We start from the raw sequence: 26,309 nt of genomic DNA on the forward strand, positions 1-26,309 counted from the left end.
TTGATGATAGTATATTACTTTAGAAATATAACATATTTGTTATTGAGTTATCTTTAATCATCATTTAGATTGTAGTATCTAATTACTTGATCCTATTTTATTTTTTTTGTGTAGAGAGTAAAGCGGGAAATTAGAATTCATTTCCGGTCAAAAAAGATAAACAAATCCTAAAATTTAGGTAAAAAAGTTATTTCCAAATGAGCTAAATTCATGTAACCAGTCTTCACGCTGAGTGGCAGCCCAGGCTTATAAAATTGCTCTCGGGCCTGTAAAAATCATATCTACAGGCCAACAGATTCTAGAACAAAAACATTTCATAAATTTAGCTCCGGGCCTGTCATGAGAATCCGGGTCCGTCCGCCCTGAGTATGATTCGCCCGCCCTGATTCTGGTTCGCCCTTAGCTGCGAAAACGTAGCTCTATTGTCCTTTGATTTTTTTTTTTGCCATATGGTCCGCAAACATCAAAAATCATCAAAAGGACCTTAAGAGCTACGTTTTCGCAGCTAGTTCGCCCTAATACCTGTTTGCCCCGAGTCCGTTCGCCCTGATTTTATTTTTCAGTATAGTGTTGCGTTGTGTGTATATAATTAAATTTGTTGAAGTTTGTCTACAATTTTGCCGAATATTTACGATGTATCATGTTAATTTGTCTAAAGCTAGCTGCTATGCTATAATTTTTAACAAGCCAGGAAAAATTTTAAAATGCTGTTTACATTTTGTAGGTAAAGAGAATGGAAGTGAAAAATTATATAGATATCTTGAAATCACATTTACATCTAGTGGTATTTTTAAGCAGTGTAAAGATGAATTATACAACAAATCTTTAAAAGCATGTTTTAAGCTACAGAGATGCTTATTAAGTGATGCATTTATATGTTGTAAACAGATATATAGCTCTAATGTAAATACATGGTATTCTAGTATCGATTTTCAGAGAGAGATTGAATTACCAAATTTTGACCAATTTTATTTAATTAATAAAAATTTGGCAAATCTTCTGTATTTAACTTTTAATAGATATACATAAATTTTAATATATATATTTCGTTCATTGATGTAACATATACATATCATAAATGAATAGAGGGCGAACGAACTCAGGGCGAACGGGCTATCAGTGAGCTTTTCTCATCACTTGGCGTCCGTCGTCCGTCGTCGTTAACTTTTACAAAAATCTTCTCCTCTGAAACTACTGGGCCAAATCAAACCAAACTTGGCCACAATCATCATTGGGGTATCTAGTTTAAAAAAATGTGTGGCGTGACCCGGTCAACCAACCAAGATGGCCGCCACAGCTAAAAATAGAACATAGGGGTAAAAGGCAGTTTTTGGCTTATAACTCAAAAACCAAAGCATTTAGAGCAAATCTGACATGGGGTAAAAATGTTTATCAGGTCAAGATCTATCTGCCCTGAAATTTTCAGATGAATCGGTCAATCGGTTGTTGGGTTGCTGCCCCTGAATTGGTAATTTTGAAGAAATTTTGCTGTTTTTGGTTATTATCTTGAATATTATTATAGTTAGAGATAAACTGTAAACAGCAATAATGTTCAGCAAAGTAAGATCTACAAATAAGTCAACATGACCAAAATGGTCAGTTGACCCGTTTAGGAGTTATTGCCCTTTATAGTCAATTTTTAACCATTTTTCGTTAATTAAAGTAATCTTTTACAAAAATCTTCTCCTCTGAAACTACTTGGCCAAATTAATCCAAACTTGGCCACAATCATCTTTGGGGTATATAGTATAAAAAATGTGTGGCGTGACCTGGTCAACCAACCAAGATGGCCGCCACGGCTAAAAATAGAACAAAGGGGTAAAATGCAGTTTTTGGCTTATAACTCAAAAACCAAAGCATTTTGAGGAAATCTGACATGGGATAAAAATGTTAATCAGGTCAAGATCTATCTGCCCTAAAATTTTCAGATGAAGCGGTCAATCGGTTGTTGGGTTGCTGCCCCTGAATTGGTAATTTTGAGGAAATTTTGCTGTTTTTGGTTATTATCTTGAATATTATTATAGATAGAGATAAACTGTAAACAGCAATAATGTTCAGCAAAGTAAGATCTACGAATAAGTCAACATGACCAAAATGGTCAGTTGACCCGTTTAGGAGTTATTGCCCTTTATAGTCAATTTTTAACCATTTTTCGTAAATTAAAGTAATCTTTTACAAAAATCTTCTCCTCTGAAACTACTTGGCCAAATTAATCCAAACTTGGCCACAATCATCTTTGGGGTATCTAGTTTAAAAAATGTGTGGCGTGACCTGGTCAACCAACCAAGATGGCCGCCACCGCTAAAAATAGAACATAGGGGTAAAATGCAGTTTTTGGCTTATAACTCAAAAACCAAAGCATTTTGAGGAAATCTGACATGGGATAAAAATGTTTATCAGGTCAAGAACTATCTGCCCTGAAATTTTCAGATGAATCGGTCAATCGGTTGTTGGGTTGCTGCCCCTGAATTGGTAATTTTAAGGAAATTTTGCTGTTTTTGGTTATTATCTTGAATATTATTATAGATAGAGATAAATTGTAAACAGCAATAATGTTCAGCAAAGTAAGATCTACAAATAAGTCAACATGACCAAAATGTTCAGTTGACCCCTTTAGGAGTTATTGCCCTTTATAGTCAATCTTTAACCATTTTTCATAAATCTAAGTAATCTTTTACAAAATCTCCACTGAAACTACTAGGCCACAATCATCTTTGGGGTATCTAGTTTGAAAAATGTGTCCGATGACCTGGCCATTCAACCAAGATGGCCGCCACGGCTAAAAATAGAACATAGGGGTAAAATGCAGTTTTTTGCTTATAACTATGAAACCAAAGCATCTAGAGCAAATATGACAAGAAGTTAAATTGTTAATCAAGTCAATATCTATCTGCCCTGAATTTTTCAGATGAATTGGACAACTGGTTGTTGGGTTGCTGCCCTCCAATTGGTAATTTTTAAAGAAATTTTGCCGTTTTTGGTTATCTTGAATACTATTATAGATAGCGATAAACTGTAAACAGCAATAATGTTCAGCAAAGTAAGATCTACAAATAAGTCAACATGACCTAAATGGTCAATTGACCCCTTAAGGAGTTATTGCCCTTTATAGTCAATTTTTAACAATTTTCATTAATTTGGTAAATTTATGTAAATTTTTACCAAATATAGTTCTCTGTTACATATGGGCAAAGTTCATGATAGATATAATTGTAAGAAGCAAAATCGTTCAGTAAAGTAAGAACTTCAAACACATCACCATCACCAAAATACAATTTTGTCATGAATCCATTTGTGTCCTTTGTTTAATATGCACATAGACCAAGGTGAGCGACACAAGCTCTTTAGAGACTTTAGTTCTTCGTATGAGCTTCCTATCATAATGAACAACCCTTAACAAATATATAGAATTCTGTGCCTTAAATAATTTAATATAACACAAGGTACATGTACTTAACTCACATTTTTGAAAATTTGTCAGATTGTCATGAAAATTATACCATCATATACCGATTTCTTGGTTGTCAACCCCACTGTAGCCTAAAACTTGTTATATCATAAATCTAAATTGATTTATCTACCAATGCAATGGTGTATATAACACACCTACTTTTGTCGCCTGAATCATCAGTAGCAATCCTACCCAAGTATGTGAATCGTAATTATTTCGTCTACCAACAGCAAATTGGAAACACAAAACTCACAGTAAATGATAAATTATAAAAATAAATAATTTCAGAAAAAACTGTTAGGTTTTGTCTGAATAGAACTTATTATATCACCCAGTTAGTAAAATTATATAAGATACTGTGAAAAAAAACTATCAAGTGTTATCTGGGGTATTTGTAATAAATTACAACTTTCTTTTTTTAGATACAAATTTTCCCATTGCATCCGCTAATTTATATCAAAACATCATCTTCAAGAGACATAAACCGTCTACCTAATCCTATTAAGTTAAAACTAGTTTCTGGTACATACTTCAAGAAAACAAATCTAAATTTAATCAGAACAATGTTGAAACCACCTGCCTTCTGTGCCGAAAAGAAACTGAAGATTTACCTCACTTTTTTATTCTCATATATGTTATGATACTAAACCCTATCAGGAAGGATTGTGCCTGATATTCATATGATGAAATCATAATCTTTCAATCAGTTTAACTGAAGTCTGGAGCTGGCATGTCAGTTAACTGTTAGTAGTCTGTTGTTATTTATGTATTATTGTCATTTTGTTTATTTTCTTTGGTTACATCTTCTGACATCAGACTCGGACTTCTCTTGAATTGAATTTTAAATGTGCATATTGTTATGCATTTACTTTTCTACATTGGCTACAGGTATAGGGGGAGGGTTGAGATCTCATTAACATGTTTAACCACGCCGCATTATTGCGCCTGTCCCAAGTCAGGAGCCTCTAGTCTTTGTTAATCTTGCATTTTTGTCGAGCCTTCGACTTTAGTCGAAAAAGCGAGACTAAGCGATCCTACATTTAGTTGTCGGCGGCGGCGTCAACAAATATTCACTCTTTGGTTAAAGTTTTTGAAATTTTAATAACTTTCTTATACTATACTTGATTTCTACCAAACTTTGACAGAAGCTTGTTTATGATCATAAGATATAGTATCCAGAAGTAAATTTTGTAAAAATAAAATTCCATTTTTTCCATATTTTACTATAAATGGACTTAGTTTTTTCTGCGGGGAAACAAAACATTGGCTCTGTGGTTAAAGTTTTTAGAATTTTAATAAATTTCTCAAACTATCCTGGGTTTGTACCAAACTTGGACAGAAGCTTGTTTATGATCATAAGATAGTATCCAGAAGTAAATTTTGTAAATAAATAAATCCATTTTTTCCATATTTTACTTTTAAAGGGACTTAGTTTTTCTGCGACCATTACATTCACTCTGTGGTTAAAGTTTTTAAAATTTTAATAACTTTCTTAAACTATCCTGGGTTTGTACCAAACTTGGACAGAAGCTTTTTTATGATCATGAGATTGTATCCAGAAGTAAAGTTTGTAAAAAAATTACTCCGTTTTTTCTGTAATTTACTTTTAAATGGACTTAGATTTTCTTACAATCATAAAATAGTAACAAGATGAATATTTTTTTTGATTTTTTTCCTTATTATTGTTGAGTCTGCGATTTACAGCAAAAATAGGCGAGACTGGGTTCCGTGTAACCCTTACAAATTTTTTTAATTTTAGTTTCTTGTGTACAATTAGGAAATTAGTATGGCGTTCATTATCACTGAACTAGTATATATTTGTTTAGGGGCCAGCTGAAGGACACCTCCGGATGGGGGAATATCTCGCTTCATTGAAGACCTGTTGGTGACCTTCTGCTGTTATTATTGTTTTTTTAATATGGTCGGGTTGTTGTCTCTTTGACACATTCCCCATTTTCATTCTCAATTTTATTGTTAGAATCAAACAGAAAAGCGTCTTTAGAAGATCTTCAGAAGGAATAACATAATCTGAAAAGTAGAGAAATGGAATATCCCCCCTCTGGATCCGCGCCTGAGAGAAATGGAATACCTTACTGAAAATGATAAATCAAAATTATACTGGACTGCTCTTATCTCCATACGAAAAATGCTGGACATAGCAACAGAAAAATAACCATCAAGATGTTATCTGCATTTGAATTTCAGTGTCGCAGAAATGTATTTAACATTCATAGAGCAAGATATAGGATGCTGTCTGATATTAACAACAGAAAACGATAGGGTCAGTCAGTCTCCTTTGAGAAAAGAAAGAATTAAAACCTCTGAAGTTAGCATTACCCCTTAAATATAATAATTTAAAAGTTATCTATTTAAACATTTAATAAAGTTAAGTTTTAATTATACCCTATTTAAAATTTTAATATTAAATATCATTTATCATTTATGTTATCAGATTGAACTAGATCTGATTAATTTTAAATAGGCTATACAAATAAAATCAGAATTTTAGCTTTTATGATGTTTTATCACAGTATTTATAAATATCAAAAATATGAGCTTTTAAATAACAATGAAATACCTAGTATAGAGAGACACTTTTATTGACTGTATATAGAAAATGTGTTTTAGCCAAATGTACATGATGTTATATATATATATACATGTATATAACTGGTGATGGATTATTTTTAACATGGTGGTGGATGGATACATGAATTTATACTTTAGTGAGAAATCACTTATCTCCTTTAAAGGAGGTGAAGATCATATACAGAATACATTACAATACATCAATGTCATTTAGACTCTCTCTTGAATTTACGTATGAAATGAAATAAGATCAGATAACTCTGAGGAACATTTAGATCTTCCCATGAAATTTGACCAATCAGAAATCAAGATACATGTATACAATTTTGTCGGTCAGTAGACAAAATAATTACGATTGACATACTTGGGTAGGATTGCTACGAGTGATTCCAACAAAAAAAGTTGGCATATTATACACCATTGTGTAAATAAATCAATTTAGATTAATTAAAGCTAAGACATAAAAAAGTTTTAGGAAAATCATTTAGGAAGGACATGGGTGTATTTGAAAGGAATAAAGTTGCATAGATTTTTTTATATTATTTTTTATTAAAGAAGGGAAGGCTATTCAAAATGGTGTTTTGGATCCCTTTAGGATTTTTTAGTGTAAGGATATGGAGAGTAAACTGCACATTGCTAAAATACAAAGAAAGGAGGTGCCAATGTTGTTGTTAAAATCGTTAATAACATGAATAATGTGATACAAATGTACAAAGAGAAATATTATTAAAAATAAAAAACATTGTTTACAAAATTTTAAATTGCTGTGATCTAGACATGCTCAATATGCTTTGGTTGTGGTTAATGTTTCTTTGTCATTTTGGTCTCATTGACTTGTACATGTATATTCTATCACTTCCATAATGTATATGACTTGAAACAGTACTTGCATTTCGATATACATAATATAAATAATGTATGATTAAACTATTTTTCAGGTTTAACCAAATGAGTTAAAAAAAAAATTCACTGAACAGTAGTTAAAGATTTAGCTCCTTCGAGTTAAATGGAACCAAAAGATGAACTTGATGTTTCTGCCATGTTTCAAAAGATGGGATCCAAATTAGGATGGTTTCAGTATAAAGACGTGGATTCTGCACTTCATACAGTATGTTTTATTATGAATATGATAAAATTACAGTTAACACAATGTCAACAAAAATTGTGTTAGTTGTGACTCTATATATATATCTATCGTTGTTTACATATATTATTTTAAAAGTAAAAAAGATTATGGAGAAATTGTCAATGATACACCACTGAACCTCACAAGAAACAGAATTCAGAAGTAAGCAACTAAAGGAAAAAATGACTATCCAGTCAGGTATATAGATATAGTAAAATGTGGTGTGAGTGCCAATAAGACAACTCTCCATCCAAAGAACAATTTTAAAAAAGTTAACCATTATAGGTCAATGTTCAGCTTTCAACACGGAGCCTTGGCTCACACTGAACAGCAGGCTATAAAGGGCCCCAAAATTACTAGTGTAAAACCATTCAAACAGGAAAACCAATGGTCTTATCTATATAAAAAAAATGAGAAAAGATTATATGCAATGTAACATGTACAATATAACATTTTTTTTCCCACACATTACTTTGGTTGATCATCAATACCAGGATAAAACAGTTGTTCACTGATCACAGGTTTAGTCTACAAAAGATTCATCAGTGACACTGAAGTCATAAAACGCCAAATAAAGTACTATTATCTACTATACTCATGGTCTTCACTTAAAATATTTTTTAGTTACTCTTAGAGGAATTGGACTCACCAGTTATGACCAGGGTTAATCCAAAAGCAAAAAAGGAAATAATGTCATTTTTACATAATATATATGATGTAAATTGTAAGTTTCCATGACTAAAAAGACTAGGAAAATACCTCAATTTTTTTTAATTTTTTTTTTACTTTTCTATAAAATTATACATTGTACATTCTTGATATAGTAATTGACTCACCAGTTCAAATACAATTTTGTCAAATTTCTACATTTTCTTTAAAATGTATATAGGCTTTGTTGTGACAAAGAATGAATATTTCCGCATAAAGAACACCAAGAGAAAATACAACATTTATAAATACATACTGATTAGTTAATAGTACCAAGTGAAAAGCACATATTGACTTGATACTGGAAATGGTGGTCGTCTGATTTTTAAAAATTGAATGGAATAAACTGTAACATGCATTTAGATATATCATGGTCATTTAATTTATTCATTAGATATACTACATGTAGTTTATAGTTATTGTTAAACTTCTAACTTCTAACATATAGTAAACTTATAGAGAATCAAGTTTTTTGCTGATATTTTACAGCTTTCAAATAGTACAAAAAAGAAGTCAAGTAAATCTAGAAGAAGAAAAGAATATTCAGAAGATGGTGAAGGTATAAATATTGAAGCAATTGACCACTTTCGAGTTCATCCGTCACTGGAAAAAACTCGTCAATTATACGCGCCTTTATCACCGTCATTTGTGCGTTTAGGGGCGTCGTCACTTCCCTTTTAATGTTGAGCGAGTGGTTGGAAAACTATAATTCTATATTGTACGAATTATTCGGCAAATTGAATTCTCAAAATTGACAATCAACAATGCTGTCATTAAGGAATTGTCAGTAAGTACCTACAGAGCAACCATTATTTCTAGTTTATCCTGCACAAAGACGATCACTTAGACGCTTGATGAACGTAAATAGTGCAGGGATACAGGCGACACCCTCTATCTGGTAAATGACGTCATAAAGGTGTGCATAATTGACGAGTTTTTGCGGGTGACGGATGAACTCAAAAGTGGTCTATTGAAAAAGCTTTTGAAGGATATGGACTATAATTTGGTATTCGGCCTTTGGTTTCTTTTTGTATCCTTTTTTATAAGTTCTAAAATTTTAACTTTTATTTTGTGGGTTGTGTTGGTGTTAGAATAGTATGAATGGAACAATTGAGTTTTTCGAGAAAAAATTAATACATTTTGATTCACCGTTTACATGACATGAAACCAAACAGGAAACCAATCTTTATTTTCTTTATTTTGCACAATATAATTCAAAAGGCATAAATAAACACCATTACTAGCATGACTAGTGTTACTTGCTTCATGTTAATATTTAAAATCTATTTTCAATGTTATATTAAAGTTTTTTTTAAACCTGACAGGAAACCATAAGAAACCGAAAGCATTTTTTTAGTTTTATTTTATTGCAAAATCTGCTTAAAATAATCTGAACAGTATACTTTTTCTTAAAATCCATCTTAAATGTAACAGTATTATAAAACTCCTAAATATGTGCTTGTTTTGAAAACAATTAGTACAATTTATTCAGAATTTTCCATATTTTTCCATTGATACAGGATACCATAATCGTTGTATCTTGATGTTTAAGCCAAAAAAATGTATTTATATTTGGTTTTGATATTCCAGTTATATACAATTTATTCCAAATCATTGGCAATGTAACATTCTTTAAATCCAGTAAAGAAATTTTTTTTAACTTGGAATTAAAATCTTTAAAATAGGCACAATGTGATACTTGTGACCTGTACACTATCTACATGGTTTCCACATTTTAACCTACTTTAGTGGGCTAAAATCAATAAAGAACTTCCTTTCAAGTCATGCATGGTAAAAGTTTACTTCTCCTTTGACAAGTTTATTGCGTTTCTGATAAGTGTTTGCAGAACATGAATAAAAAATATTAATTAAAAACTGTGACAGGATTCCAACTTTGTACATTCTAAGTGTAACGGTATATTAACATGTATTTGTTATTAAATTATATTTATTCACCTAAAATATCCAGTAATATTTACTGCTGAAGTTAAATCAATCCAACGAGCATTGGTACAATGATAAGAGACGTAATTTCGATTGATTTTTCCAAGGACTCTTCACGTCATTATCAGGAAACGAAGTGTGTTTTAACGTCTGTCAAATATGAAATCGATTTTGTCAAGTCATTGGGCATTTATTTTCACACAGGATCGTATGTAACATTATGCACATAGGAAAAATAACAGACCACCGGCGCAATCTCTTTGACAATTGTATTTTCCTCTTTTAAACAAGACGAAACAAGTCTACAGATTATGTTTGCTAACATCCCGTTGGAAACAAAAACAATGTTTAGACCTAGTATTTCGTACATCCGGCCGTAAAGGCGTTAGCACATGTTAGTCACGTGTTTCACGTATGACCGGAAATGGTTAGAACTTAGGGACAAAAACAATTTTAATAAATAACTGGACTTCTGTTTCGTGTGAAATGTAACGCATAACGACAACGTAATTTTCTTACTTAATTATTACGTAGATCAAAACAAGAATGTAAATCATCTCGGATTTACCTGTTTGAACATCTCGCGAGAGTTCATATTTGCATATTGTTTTAAAGAATTCTTTAACAACAAAGCAGATTACATTATCTAAAAATTGCATTATGAAATCGGACACAAAAATCACGCCACTGTTCTTACATCTGCTACATAAATACTTATAGTTCTCGGCATTTTCTTCTCACTATTCTTATTGGTCGATGTTCTTTGTTATTTGAAAGCAAACGTTACGAATTTGCCGGTGACGATTATCTATAAATCAGTCAGCGTTATGCTCTTCGGAAGCAATAAGTAACGCGAGAAACGACACAAAAATACGGTTGTAGAATCCTTGAAATTCGTATATTTTAAAAATTTTTCTAGGGAAGAGTAGCATACACTTGTATGTTGATAAAAGTAATGGCATCTTTAGATGTAGTTGCAACTTTTCTTACAGTAATTCACATTTTATCACTTTTCTATAGTTATAGGAAACGGAGCCCAATAGCAAATTATGGTCCATATACATATTAACAGCAACTTAGCAACAGAATTTTGTCAAATGAATACAGAACTTTCAATAACTGATAAACACTTATACCTTATGACAGTCAGAATCACTTAGCTGAGACTGATTTTGAACATGATACTCACAAGAATAGTTATTGATCAATCAAAGTTTTAGTTTATAAATGGCTATTGTTTATTCTATTTTTTTTATGTCCTATTTATGGACATTGGGTTTTATGATCTGTGTGTCCGTTCATTAGTCCGTTCCTCCATCTGTCCCACTTCAGGTTAAAGTTTTTGGTCGAGGTAGTTTTTGATGAAGTTGAAGTTCAATCAACTTGAAACTTAGTTCACATGTACCTTAGGATATGATCTTTCTAATTTTAATGCCAAATTAAGAGATTTTACCCCCTTTTCACTGAACATAGAAAATGATAGTATGGATGGGACATCCGTGTACTTAGGACACTCTTGTTTAATATCTCTTTATATTCAGTTACTATTTTTACATGTTAACTTGAGAAAAAAAAGATGAAATTTTTCTCCAAAAGAAATTTGTATAAAAAACTGAGATATAATAGATGATTTGATATCATTTCAGATCAATCAAAGTCTGTGCAGAAAGAAAAGAAAAAAACAAAAATAAGAAAGAGAAAAGAAATTGGTCAAACTAAGCTTTCATTCAGCTCAGAATCACCGTTAAAAGATATAAAAGACAATTCCATGGAAGAAAATGTTCACTTATCTGACTCTTCAGATGAATTCAAAATTCCTCTCCGTCGCACACCAGGCTCAACAGATTTAACAAGAAAAAACAGGAAAAGCAAAAAAAATAAAGAAAACAAAGAACAAAATCCTGTGTTTGAAAAAGATGAAAAAATAAAACAATCTTCTGAGAAATCAAAAGTTTTACAGAACAGTATGGAAACAAGTACAAGTATGAATGTTCACTCTTATCATAAAAGTTGTACCAGTTCTCCTGAATCTGACTTTTTAGATTTAGGGGTACCAGTACAGGAATCCACAAGAATCCACAGTAGAGCAAGTATTGACACAATGTTGGATACTCCCGATATTTCAATAGGATTGTTTCAACAGGAAAAGGGATCAGATCAGATTTATTCTGCTAAAAATCATTCTTATAAAGATTTAAATGTAATGAAATCTGGAAAGAAAAGAGTTTCTATTGGGCATTTTCAGCAAATTCTTTACAGAGAACAGACAGAAAACAATACTAATTTGTGTTCAAAATTACAAAATTTAGATTTGACAAATAACTCGGAAGCCAATCAGACAGATTTATATACAACTGCTATGAGTGAAAAGTTAAATGATGTTCATAATACAAACGGCTTGAATTCAATAGAGAAATCAAGAAAATCTGTTTATTTTGATGCTAGAACTGGAAACAGTTCATCTTCAAGTTCAAGTTTTACTGAGTTGTCTCCACCTGATAATAAACAGTATAAAAGTCTAAATAGCTCAAATTCATCTTCTAAAAATCACAACAAAAGATCAGATAGTGAAGAACATTCATCATTTGAAGTGGCAGACATTTCAATTCAAACTAGCAGAAATATATCTCTGTCAAAATGTGAAAAGTTACAGAATAATGAAAGTAGTAGTTGTTCAGGAAGTGACAATTCTGATTTTGTTGAGGTAAATGATGTATCCTTGCAAACAAGCATTAATAATGATTGTTCTTCCAAGACATATGACGAGAATTGCTCTGAGAGGAATAGTTCTGGTCAGGATAATAATACTAGTTGTTCATTTGTTGAAGTTCAAGACATTTCATCCCAGGCTGATGTGAAGTCTTCTGATGACTTACGAGAAAGAATAAGTCTGCCTTCACTGGATAGAAGTGGCAGTCTGTCACCCAAAACAAATTCCAAAAATAAAACAATATTCTTTGATGCAGAAAGTGATTTTGAAGAAATCAGCATTAATAATGAAAAAGGTGTATTAAACGACAACAAACAAGAAATGAGTAGAAACATGATTTCTTCTGGTTCCTACAACTTTAGTTCTGATGATGACACTGAAAATAATTGTCAAGAAAAACCCAAGAAACCGCAACATATAGGTAGTATATTTAGTTCTGATGAGGAGGAAGACTTGGTTATAAACACATTCAAAGGCGACAAGAAAGTGAGAAAGGACAACAAGAAAGTAAGAAAAGACACTGGTGAAAAAGAACAAGGTTAGTCATTCAAAATAGTTTTGATCAAAATATCGGGAATTTAAATAAAAGGAGATGTGGTATGATTACCAACGAGACAACTTTCCAAATTTCAAATGCAGTGGATGTAAATTATAGGCAACCGCACAGCCTTCAACAATGAAAGAAAGCGATATTGTGTAGTCTGTTACATGAAACAATTCAATTCAGAAAACTAACAGCATAATTCATAACAAAACAGTTTACAAAAAAACAAATATAACACATTAACCACTGAACTAAGGCTCCTAACTTGGGACAGACACCTAGAGAATGTTGCAGGGTTAAACATGTTTGTAATTTAATGTTTTAGAAAAAGTTTTTTTGGATTCTTTTTGAGATTTTGCCTCAAGCTTGCTTCTGTTAGTTTGGAAGTTGAATTTGCTTCTGGAAAGAAATTTTCCCTCTGATTTGTGATAATTGGATTATTGAAGTAATATAGATATCTTTTGTAAATCTAGTTTCAGGTCACATAGACAACCAATCAGAACTAAGCAATGAAACAAGTGATCACAGCCTAGAACAAAAACAAAGAAGTAGAATAGATACTATTCTGACTGATTCTGAGGATGAATGCTTTAATGATGCAGTAGAAAATAAAAGCAAAACAAATTGGAGGTATGTCATTTACAAATGTACATGTACATATATCAGCAAAAGTTGTCTAATTTTTTTAAGATCAGATAAGCATAACTTTTATCTTCACTGAATTGTTATTTGATCATACTTCACAGGGTTTTCAGCAATTTTGTGATTTTCTTAAAATGGTACCAAACACCTTGACTAGATTTAATTTGGCTTGTTAAATTTTCATAAAATTTTAACAAAATATTTTTGTCCTGCCCTTTTATGTAAAATTAAAAAAGACATGACCAAAAACAAAAAATAAAAATTATAAGATGATGTAAGAGTAATTTAGTCCACTCATTTACATAATTATCATGTTTATTCTTTTACAGGAGTCAGAAGATTGACAGTGATTCTAGCAGTGATGATCAGCTGGAAGATTGTAAGTGCTTTAGTTATATCATTATTTCAAACTATATATTTTATTCCCAAACATTGCAAAATATCATGTATTAACTTAAGGTACACAAAAAATAAAGACTATCAATTTTATGTTGTAATGACATTTTTTTTAATGAAAGAAAATTCTTTGTTTTCACAAGTAAAAAAAAAATAGACTAGATTAAATGCAATGTCAATACTAGTAAATGTAAATGTGAAATATAACTATGAACCCTGCTTTGAACATGTTGGGCATGACTGATATTTTGAGTCAGATTTTTTAAAACATACTAGTTAACTAGGTTACAGTATGAAGGCAGACTGGTATCTTTACTCAAACACATTAAATAACCAGTCTTACTACTAGACACTGCATGCTTCCATGCAGAGGCATAAAAACCATGTCATTCTACTCTTTATAAAGCAGCTATTAGCAAATGAAAACAAAACAAAGATCTACATGAATTATATGTAAATATAATATTTGCCTTCAACACATGTTTATTGTAGTAATACCATCAAAACTATTTGGTTCCTATTGCAAGTAACATGAGTAATGAATGATTGATTAATTATTGCAAATATTTCAATGATATTCAGGATGAAATATTAAAGAAAACAGACAAAACAATTAATGTATCATATGTCCAATAAAATTACTTTATTAAGTTTACAATTTTTAAAATTGACTCTATTGAAATTATTACTACATTTAATTTGTGATTGTGATAGTTTTTAAGAAAATGAAAAGTAAAAAGCCGGGACCAGTGACAAAGGAAGAGGAATCTGATGACAGGTATGATTAATGATTTAATCCACAAAACACTTTGGTCTACATATTAGACTATTTTTTTTACTGACTTTAGGTTACCTACTGTACTCTGTTGTAGGACATCCTGCGACTCTGTTAGGTAAGAGCAAGCCAAAAAAAGTACACATATGAATGGAGCAAATTACAGAGGAAGTTTACTGTTTTCTTATGATTTTGGCGTGTTTAGAAAACATTTAACATTTTAATTATCCCCTAAATAATACTGATAATTGACTTGATTTTACTTCTTAAGGTTGCTCTTACTTGACAGTGTACCAGGATGTCCTACCGCATAGAAGCCTGAAGGTAACCTCTTGAAAAAATATAAACTGGGAAGTCAAAAGTCACTTATATGGTCTATTACTAAGCAGGGTCGAATATTTGTAGAAATGCTATTCTTTAAAAACATCACATTAACAAATTGAGGAACACAAAAAAGTCTCAATGGTACACAGATTAAACACACATACTTATAAAATTACACATGCATATATAATTAACTGATTTGATTGTTAATGGGACCAAAATATATCACCATACAGACGTTGACAATGAGCAAACCAATACTGTGAAACAGCTCTGAAGTATGAGGCAGACTAAAATTATAATACAGACATGAGACATGTTTTAATGACGATACTAAGATAGGTTATAAAATTGAATACTGTGGATTAGTTTTTATTCGTGGTATACCAATTTTCAATTGGGCCATCGCATACCACCAATTTAAAATCTCAACCTAGAATAATCCTGTGAAATGTATATCGAGTTGGATGTTTATTTCATGTTGTTCTACACTTCTTATAAAGATAAACACAGTAACATAAAACATGTAATATAGAATCCACAGTATACTTTCTTTACAATGTAAAGGAGTAGGTACTGTAAGGGCCGAATTTGGCCTCAAATTTCAGGTTCATCTAACGAAATATGCCAAAAAACATCACTTTCAGATGGTTTTTGTCAAAATTGAATGTGGCCGCATCCTTATTCATCCTCAACCTTTATATATGTTATGTATTATAATCAAATACAACTTACATTTCAATATTATGAATGAACATGAATGCGGCCACTTTTATTTAAGATGGAAACTGTCTAAAATTTAACTAAAATGCTCACATTGTGAAGATTTCAGTAATTTAGCATAACTTAATGATGCTAGTACCCGATAAATGTGCATTGTATTGTCAAAAACAGCCCAGATTTATGTAGCGGAAGCATTCTACTTTCCAGTAATCAGCTAAAAAATTACATTTTCACAATTTTGTAAAACTGCTATATTTTGTGGCCAAAAAGGAGTCTTACTAAACCTACTCCTTTATTTTTAATACCTGATAAATTGCATTCTGTTGATGTGTTCTAAAATTTCAGCCTGTCCAGTTTTATAGTAGATGATTGTGATGTAACAAGTAGTGAAGATGAAAGGGATGAAGATTATCTGCCTGTTGTGTTCAATGATAGCAGTGATGAAAGTGACGATGATTTGTATACTACACCCCTCCCTGATCCTGCAAAGAGAAGGTATGATATTCAATCTATAGAGTTGACTGAATAATATGAATCTGTGGTTTTACTTTATTAATCTTTTAAGTTAAGAAAATGCTTGGCTATAGCTTTTACTGCAATCTTAAGCTAAAAGTCCAATAACTGCACAGACAATACTGTATATTCAGCTATTTAAAGCCCCAAAATGACAATGTTAAACAATTCAAATGAGAAAACTAACAGGCTTATTTAAGTACAAAAAAATAACGAAAAAACAACTATGTAACACATAAACAAATGACAACCACAGAATTTCAAGCTCTTGACTTGGGACAGGCGCATACATACATAATGTTGCGGGGTTAAACATGTTAGCAAGTTCCCAACCCTCCCCTAACCTGGAACAGTGGTGTAACAGTACAACATAAGAACAAACTATAACAGTTTAAAAAGGCTTAACCCATCAGATGGATATAAATAACATACATCTAACAAGAAACACAGAATGGACGTGGCCTGGTACTTGTATATCCAAACAACAAAAAAACACTAAGTACAGATCTTAAAGATGTACTTAGGTGAGGTTAGGTGAAAATTAATAAATTAAGAAATTAAAATTGATACTTTAACCTGGTAGAGCATCAAAGAAGGATACAAATAAGCTAAAAATATTGATAGGTCATGGACCTCCTTTTCGAGATATTTGAGATTTAAAATATGGTGGGAAAAGACTGACTCGGACTTTTACCTTATATTTGCACTAGTATAAATGGATCTCAAAACAGAAGAAAGAAAATTAAGAATCTTCTAAAATTTGGTAAATGACCTTTCATAAGGTATTTAATGTTATATGAAAAAAATAAATGGGTGTTATGGGGCAAAACATTTTACATTGTGTTGAATGGAAAAACACAGAGGAGTCCCAATATTTGAACCAAATTCCAAAACCTCACCTAGGTACATCCTTAAGAGTACTTCCAGTTACTGACAGCTAGTTCAAAGCCACTAACTACTAATAAAAAAAGTCATGCATCTAAGACTATAGATGGTTCATTTCTAAGTAAAGCCACTTGTATTTAACAAAGATTTTATATTATTATTTTTTAGTAGAAAGAAAGTGAATACAGTAGAAGTTATAAGTTCAGATACAGATGAAGAGCTTCAAAGTAAGGTCATTCTTTAAAATAAGTACCTCCCCCTTTTCACACACACATAATAGACAAATGAGCTCACATTGAATGAACACAATTTTTTTACAAAGTACACTAAAATAAGGGCAATCTCTTAGAAATATTTTGAAAGATTGTGTGTTAAGGATGATTACCTGCTTATTATATTACAATTCATTCATGCAAATTTGATTTAAAAGTTTTAAAAGTATCTATCTATGAATGAATTTTTGTTGTTATTTTTTTTAGTTCCACATCAATCTACCATTCCTCCAATTATTTCTTGAGCAACCTTTTGTGAATTGAGATTATAATATATCATAGATATAGATAGTGTTCCAAATTTTTCAGTCACCATTTTACATTTAAAAAGTTAATTTAAGGAAGAACAGGGAAGACAGGAGTTTGATGACTGGGCAAAGAAACTGATTCTATTGTCAGTCTGTGTTGTAGGTTGACAAAAATTTTAAACAATAATAATTACATTACATGTATGTATGTATAGTAGAAGCCGTAATTTGATTGGCAGACAATAATCAAATTTATTCCAAAATTGATTTTTATTTAAAATACAACTTTAATTACTGCATAGGAAAACAAACAGAAAGCTAGATATATCTTCAAGTTTTATTGTTGTAATATAAAAAAAATGGGATTTTATGCTTTATTTTATACTTAATAAGGTTGCACAATGTAACAGCATTTATTGTGCACATTTGAAGTATTGCACCCTTTGCTGCTTCATACAAAAAGTGGTTTCATCCAGGCTTGTACACCCAATAATATAACAAAAAGAAGCTTATAATTACAGTTCTTTATTAAAGAAATGTTAAAAGAATATATAAAATATTATGCAATGAATAAATAAAATTACAAATTAAAATCAATTATAGAGAATGGACATAATAAAAAAAACAAAGGCCATTGGGTATCCATCCATGACACAAAATAAGTTCCTGCACAGCAAAAAAAAACATGTGAAAAGCAAAGGATCAGCCATTTTATTGCTGTTCATCAATTGAAAGTCAAAGTAAGGACTTCAACATAAAGCAAACAAAGCTCTCACTGTACAGTAATTTTAAGGAAGCTGGCTTGTCATGTTTTGGATTTTTTGTCAGATTTTCGGAAATCCTCTGGTTTTATCCATATGAATGCCTTGAAAAATTTTGCCCGGTGACCCTCATATTTCTTTTTGTAAATCTTTTACATGTATAAGCCCAAGCCATCTGTTAAAGTCTTATAAATTTTTAATTACAGTTTTTGAGAACTTTAACTTGTTAATGATGAAGCTATGGAAAGTCAAGAGAGAATATTTTCCTGCCAAAATTTCAAAGGCTCATATCTCGAAAACAAGCACGGTTACCTATTTATTTTATTTGCTGTTTGGATTCTTTTATTAATCCCCTATCAATATATGCTAGTTTTTTTAAAAGTTAATTACTTCGAAACTGAGAAGCGAACTCCGTACACACATGTTGGCGTATGAATACACAACGTCAGAGTGGGCATGTCACTATCAAAATTGACAACATTGAAAATAAAACTAATAATTTTAACCAATCAGAAGACAGTAAATACACAAAATTTATTTATATACTGTTATTTCAGAAATTATTGTGAGGTTTTAATTAATGCAAATTATGCAACTGGTTGTGTATTGCAAAACTAAAAATCTGCATATTATATCTGACACAAATATATGTAGAAAGATTTTATGAATATCGAAATTATTAATCTCACATTTTTGTCAAATTTATAAAAAAAATAGCATAATAAATGCATGCAATAATTTCTGAATATATAGTATATAAGAGAGTTGTTTCAGAAGAGATATGAGAAAGAACATAGGAAAGCACTTCTATTGAAATTTATAAGATAGTTGGGGTTTTTTTTTTTTTGGAAAGATGCAACTTAACAGTTATTGGTATAAAATTAATTTAAACTTTATGCATGAAGAAGTAAATTCAGAAGTGATTTCTTTTTTTTACAGGTATTGAGAAACCTAAACCCAAGAGACAACCAATCAAAACTCCTAAAACACAAGATGTTTTTAAAACTCCTAAAACAGTAGATGTAGCTAGTAAAATAAACAAAGGCAACAATCCATATGATAAACCAGTGAAGAAGTTCTCTTTCCTAAGATCACTGAGTAACAGTATACCCACTGAACTTTGTAACCAAGATTCACTCAGGTATTATAATAGTAGATTGCTTCTTCAATGAATTTATTTAACTTTCATCGAATTTTACAAAACTTTTAAATAAAATTATAACAAAGACAACAACACCCATCAATTACCCCATGGTAAGAGTTTATTATGGTTGACATGTTTCGCCATCAAGGGTGGCGTCTTCAGGACAATATAACATGAAATCAAACAGTGAAGTACAAATTTTGCGGTTGTGTGGTTCGCCAAAAGTAACATAACAATAGAGGTTGTAATGACAACGTTATAGATATAAATAGAAAGTGAAAGTTAGTCAATAAAGTTATTAACGATGTGGTTTGCTGCTATTCTAACACGTCTGTGTAGTTGTTCTCATGGAGGTTTCTAGTGGTAATATTGTAGAAATGATGACAGTAGATCATAATGTCAGTTCATTTCCAAATTGGACAACACCCCACTGGCCATCCTGTACCAATTCAACTGGCTTCACTCTGAGGGAGGTACTACTTCCAATTGTGTTGGTAATGGGTGAAGTGTATCATCACCGCAATGTTGGGAATTGTAAATATAAAAAAGAAGATATGGTATGATTGCCAATGAGACAACTATCGTTCACAAAAATGATCGCCACAATGTTGGAATTGTAACTTCGTTCATAAAAATTAACTTTGTTAATAAAGTGTCTGTGGATCAAGCTTTTCTTTATAAATATGTTTTGTGGTTTATGTGTTTAAGCTTTTTATGATCAAAACAGTATCTAGGCAAAATTTGTAGTTTTTCTTTATTTTCTAAATGTTTATAGATTATTGCTATTTTATCTATCACAACATTGTTAATTTTATTAACTGGATTTTTGTGACAAAAATGTCGGTTATTGATTTGGGGATGTACGGCGGTCGGGAGGCCAGGCGGTCGGGCGGGCGGCAATCAAATGTTGTCTGTGCATTAACTCATGAACTGTTCTACCAAAGCTTCCCAAATTTTAATATGTTGTTACTGATGACAAAATGGAGGTCAAGTACAATAATGACGATTTTGACTTTTATCGTTCAGGAGTTATGGTTCTTGATATTGAAGATTTTCACTTTCACCATTCATCAGTAATGGTTCTTCTGATATTGCCAGCACACAAATAAATGTTAATAAATCCGGTTTGCTGTCGTTGTGACAGCCTCTTGTTGACAATGGCATGTGTGCCCTTTTTTTCTAGAGAACATTTTTCATATCCCTCTACTGTGCCGAGAAAGGATTTTTTTTTGAAAAAGCAATACAACTGATAAATGAGCCTTGTTTTTGTAAATTTATTCATTTTGGAGCCATAATCATTAGATTATACAATTTCAGATATATCAACAGTTTTGCAAAGACTAAGGAAGAGTTAACAGTTAAACTGTTTAAGTTTTATAATGAGACCATCTTTGATTGTAAGGTAGGTTACATAACAACTTCTTTACCTCTTTTTCATTGTTGGGAGCCTCTATGGCCAAGTGGTTCTACTACTGCAATCACTAGCAAGTGAAAACTTAGGTTGTGAGTTATAACCCTGATCGTGCAGGTGCACTCGGCCCTAATCGTAATTGACTAGGACTTTAAATTTCCCTTTCAAAAGGCATGATTTTCGCCATGCACTCAGGCTAACTCCACCAATAAAAACTGGCAGCCAGGAAATAGTCCAAAAGTGGCATTTAAACCAACAATCAATTATAAATCTTCATTTTTTGTTTGATATTTGAGCGTAGATCAGATTTTCATATCTTTTGAATCAAAGTTTATTGTTTAGTTGAATATCTATAAGCTATTAAGAAGGGGAGTCATTTCAACAACAGTAATATTAAAGGATTTTTTTTATCAAATTTTAATGCCAAATTAGATTTTCAACACCAATTTCACAATCCACAGAACATAGAAAATGAAAGTGTGAGTGAGGCGTGTGAGTGAGGCTTCCGTTTACTATGAACACATTCTTGTTTATCTTTTTATTTATATTGGTAATTATTGATAAGAACTGATTTTTTTAGCTTCCATCAAACTTGTCCATAGTATGGAACAAGAGATTGTTAAAGACAGCAGGGTATTGTGTTAATAAGACTACCAGAGAAGCAGTAAAGACTTGCCAGATTGAGTTGTCCATTAAAGTGTGTGATTCAGCAGGTAATAAATAAATTTTGTGTATTTACTGTCTTCTGATTGGTTTAAATTATTAGTTTTATTTTCAATGTTGCCAATTTCAATGGCGACACGCCCACTCTGACGTTGTGTATTCATACGCCAACATGTGTGCACGTTGTTATTGTCAAGATAAATAATATAAAAAAGTTCTTTGAGCCTTATTTTTGATAGAAATTTATTTATAATGAATGGAAATAATTTATTTTGATTTTATTGAACCATAAAACTAATTTTTGACTCTTCACATTTTACATAATCCGCTTCGCGGATTATTCAATGTGAAGAGTCAAAAATTAGTTTGATGGTTCAATAAATTCAAAATAAATAATAGCCATTCATTAATTAATTACATCTTTGAAATTTGTTGATTTATGTCCTATAGTTTTGTTTGAAAAGTTTGAATATTTATTTCTGTTAATTTCTGTTTAAATGAATCATTGTTCAATGATCTACTAATCACTCCATTGTTTTTATGGAAAAAATAACACTCAGATATGAACAGACAACCACTAATAAGGTTCCTTACTTAAAGCAGAACAACCAAAGATAACTGTACTGTAAAAAAAATACCCATAAATAAAGCAAACACTTGACTCTTTAATAACATGAATGGTACCAATTTTACAGAGAGAACCAGAGATACATTGATACATGAGTTGTGCCATGCAGCAGTATGGCTATTAAATGGTGTGAAGGATGGACATGGTCCTTATTGGAAGTACTGGTCAGTATGATAATAATATAGAAAGTAAGGTGGACTGTAATTGATGAACAGAAAGTTACCAAGTTAAATTGTAATAGTTCTTATATCTTTTTATCAGATAATTTTCTTAATTTTAAAAGATAATTTTAATCAAACCCTAAAGAAATGTTTGTGACTTTCCAAGAATGTCGGGGGATGCTTATAATTTTTTCTGTTGATGTGTTTCCATACATGTGTTAAAAGTATTTTGGGTAGCTCTGTCCTTAAGTTGTTATTATATATATATATTGTTTTATTAAAGTGCAGCCTGATATAACATTATAATACAATTATGAAACATATAGTCAGCCAGCCTTCATAGGCTTATGATGCACTGTACCTATAAAATTCCAATAGTTATCTGTTATAATTTTCAAATATCAATTTAAATGTACAATAATTAAGAAGTTAATTTTTTCTCATTAATGTTTGTGTTCTAATATCAGAAATATTTTTGATAACTTTTGACACTATTTTAACACTGGCACTAAGTAAAAATTTAAATTTATCCATGTCAGACATGTTATCAAAATTATTAATATTTTTACTGTATCACTAGCCAGTGAACGCTGAGTTTGAGAGTTTAAATCCTGTATCTTGACTCAAATCTTAATTAACTAGGATTGTCAGTTTTATGCCCCACCTATGATAGAAGAGGGGCATTATGTATTCTGGTCTGTTGGTATGTCCGTGCGCCCTTCTGTTTCGCTTCAGGTTAAAGTTTTTGGTCGAGATAGTTTTTGATGAAGCTGAAGTCCAATCAACTTGAAACTTAGTGCACTTGTTGCTTATCATATAATCTTTCTAATTTTAAAGCCAATTATTCTTTTGACCCCAATTTCACTGAACATAGATAATAATAGTGGGAGTTTCATGTTAAAACTTTTGGCCAAGGTAGTTTTTAAACAGGAAAATGATTGCCAGTGGGGCATCAGTGTACTTTGGACACATTCTTGTTCTACCATAAATGTTATCTGAATTTTTTTATTTTTCAGGGCAAGTAAAGCAAATAAGGTTCATCCCGAGATTGCAGTAGTAACACGTTGTCATAGTTATAAAATACAAACAAAATATAAATACCAATGTGTAGATTGTAAATATGAGTAAGTAAATACTTTTGTTTAGATATCACAGTTTGTCTATTAACATGAATAAGAAATTTTTATACCAGGAGCATACCTGCCAACTTTTCAAAATGCCCATGGGGGTTTTACCTGCAAGAGGACTCTAATTCTCTAAGGGGACCTTCAAATTTATTTTAATTTTGTTTTTTGGCTTCTTTATACTTTAAATAGCTGATTTGCTTATTAAATTAACTGTTATGATAAAGATTATAGACAAAATTGCTCATTCAAAATTTCCATTGGGGAGCTTTCAAGGAGGAAATCCCCCACAAATAGTGACAGTTGGCAGGTATGCAGGAGGTCTATTGAAAAGAGGGGTAGCAATTCTTTGTAGCCTACCAAATCACAGTAATTTTTCTCACAGTTTTAGTTACTGTTTAAGCAGGTCTGAATAAAATAATATTAAATGTTCTTCCATTGAAATGACACTGCTATCATGTTTTTTTAAAATTCTTTTTCAAAAAAGATATATTTATCAGTTTTACTTCCGCTTGCTTTTTTAAGTACACCTTAAGTCAGTGTTGACAGCACCAAAATAGCAGACAATAAGAAAATATTTCTATGATGTCATTACACCAGTCACATGTTTTCTGGTGTCAGTCAATCTCCACCAACTTGATGTTGTTTGCAAATGCAAGACAAGAATGTCAGAAATTCTAACAGTACCAAATACAACAGATGTTACACATGGAACTGTTTCTAATAATAACTTGAGGGTCAATAACAATAAGAAGGAAATAATAGCTAAGAATCACATAAGCATTTAAGGTTGAATGATGGCTTTGAATTAAAGTAATTTGTTATCATCAATTTTCACATCTTACTTCCTAATGTTTTGAAGTTCATGGACAGGATCAATGAAAATATTAGGCAATGATGTCATGTATCATTGCAGTAACGTCACTACTTAAAGTCCATCGAGGTAAATTTATCAATGAAATGCCAGCAAAAAAACATACAGTTGAGATAAATTGCAAATAAAAATAATAATTAAAATTGAGAATGGAAATGGGGAATGTGTCAAAGAGACAGCAACCCGACCAAATAAAAAACAACAGCAGAAGGTCACCAACAGGTCTTCAATGTAGCGATGTCATTTTTTTAGTATACAAAAATGGCATTTTCTGTATATATAGAATGATTTATTTTGAACATAAAAATATGTGTATATTGAAAAATATGTGTATATTGTAAAATATGTGTATATTGTAGAGTTGGTAGACATTCTAAATCATTAGATACAAAGAGATTTATTTGTGGAAAATGTAAAGGAGCTTTTGTATTACTGGATAAATATGGTAAACCTGCCCACCAAGCTACAAATAAAGATGGTACAGCTAAGACACCTAATAAGTTTGCTTTGTTTGTCAAAAACAATTATAAAGAGATCAAGAAACGGGACAGTTCAATGAAGCATGGTGAAGTCATGAGTGTTTTGAGTAAAGAATTTGCTAAGCAGAAGTTATCATAATATGTAATTTTTGTTATATTTTACTTGATCTCAGGATAAAAAGAATGGGCAGCATTACTTTATATAGAAGAAACTACACTTTGATGAATATTATACAATTTGAGAGAAATTTTTATTTTTTATGGTACTTTTTGGACAATTGGATTTTTTTTGTGCCTGGTTTGTAAAATAAATAAGCTATAAGTGCTGAATGTAGACATGTATAGATGTATGAATTATAAGTGAGATTTCTTAATTTCCTGCTCTATATATAGCCTCAATTTTTGTTTTCAATTACGAAAACACAGTTTGGTTTAAAAGTAGATGAGACTGCAATACACAAACCAAGAATTTTTTTTATTATGAAATCTTGCCTGAAATTTTCAGTGCAAAAGGACAAATAAGTTATTGCCTTTTGTTGTGTAGCGGCGGCATATTTCCCTAAAGTAGGCTGATTTAACAGATTAACATGCTGCTGGGGAAAAAAAAACAAGAATAAAAAATTTACATTTGATGCTTTAGGCATTTGGCACAGACAAATTTAAACACTCATTAATCAATCTATATTGTCATAGAAGTAGAAGTCACCTTGTACTATATACAGACTTAATTTTATTCTGATTTATTGTTTTACACATTTTATACATATATTTGTTTGTAAATAAAATAAATAAATATTTCCCATGACTTAAAGTATTTTTACAGGAATTAGTTGAATGTGATTAATTGTCTCCCTTTGACAGAGTCAAAAAGTGAGACAAAGGTATGCAGTGTCAGGTGGAGGCATCAACAATGTTTTAGTTTGTGATTATCTCTTATTACTGTGAACCACTAGTGCTAGGTCAATAATATTTGGTATGCACTGCAGTTGTGTAAGCATAAATAAATCTCATTTCCATGGATCCATGGGGATTATTTGGCCCTGCTCCAACAGTCATGGCCTACTAACTTTGAAACTTTTGCTTTCTTTACATATATTAGTTTGTAATCAGATCAGTTCAAGATGAACCACTTATGTTAAGTCAATGAAATTTGGTGTGCAAATTATTGGCATTTGCTCATCTTGTTTCCTTGGAGATTATATAGCCCCACCCCT

The 26,309-nt window shown here is 31.2% G+C and overlaps 1 protein-coding gene across 1 annotated transcript; it reads left to right on the forward strand.

The window, feature by feature from the left end:
• The first annotated feature begins 100 nt into the window (after window positions 1-100).
• Window positions 101-25,895, forward strand: LOC134697258 (uncharacterized). Its single transcript, XM_063559415.1, has 15 exons — window positions 101-178; window positions 6,979-7,148; window positions 8,364-8,433; window positions 11,465-13,066; window positions 13,546-13,702; window positions 14,044-14,093; window positions 14,825-14,888; window positions 16,278-16,427; window positions 17,499-17,557; window positions 19,551-19,752; window positions 21,073-21,157; window positions 21,747-21,879; window positions 22,525-22,621; window positions 23,635-23,742; window positions 24,976-25,895. Exons 2-15 carry the CDS (start codon window positions 7,047-7,049, stop codon window positions 25,232-25,234), a joined length of 3,138 nt encoding a protein of 1,045 aa, XP_063415485.1. The 5' UTR covers window positions 101-178; window positions 6,979-7,046; the 3' UTR covers window positions 25,235-25,895.
• Window positions 25,896-26,309: the final 414 nt, after the last annotated feature.

The sequence above is a fragment of the Mytilus trossulus genome, chromosome 14 (genome assembly GCF_036588685.1).
Source record: "Mytilus trossulus isolate FHL-02 chromosome 14, PNRI_Mtr1.1.1.hap1, whole genome shotgun sequence".
Lineage (NCBI taxonomy): Eukaryota > Metazoa > Mollusca > Bivalvia > Mytilida > Mytilidae > Mytilus > Mytilus trossulus.

What these genes read in the sequence shown, in the direction of transcription:
- LOC134697258 (XM_063559415.1), top strand. Translation starts at nt 7,047, where the DNA reads ATGGAACCAAAAGATGAACTTGATGTTTCTGCCATGTTTCAAAAGATG. An exon ending in TACAGATGAAGAGCTTCAAA is followed by an intron (nt 17,558 to 19,550) that starts GTAAGGTCATTC and finishes TTTTTTTTACAG; the next exon opens with GTATTGAGAAACCTAAACCC. An exon ending in GGTCCTTATTGGAAGTACTG is followed by an intron (nt 22,622 to 23,634) that starts GTCAGTATGATA and finishes TTTATTTTTCAG; the next exon opens with GGCAAGTAAAGCAAATAAGG.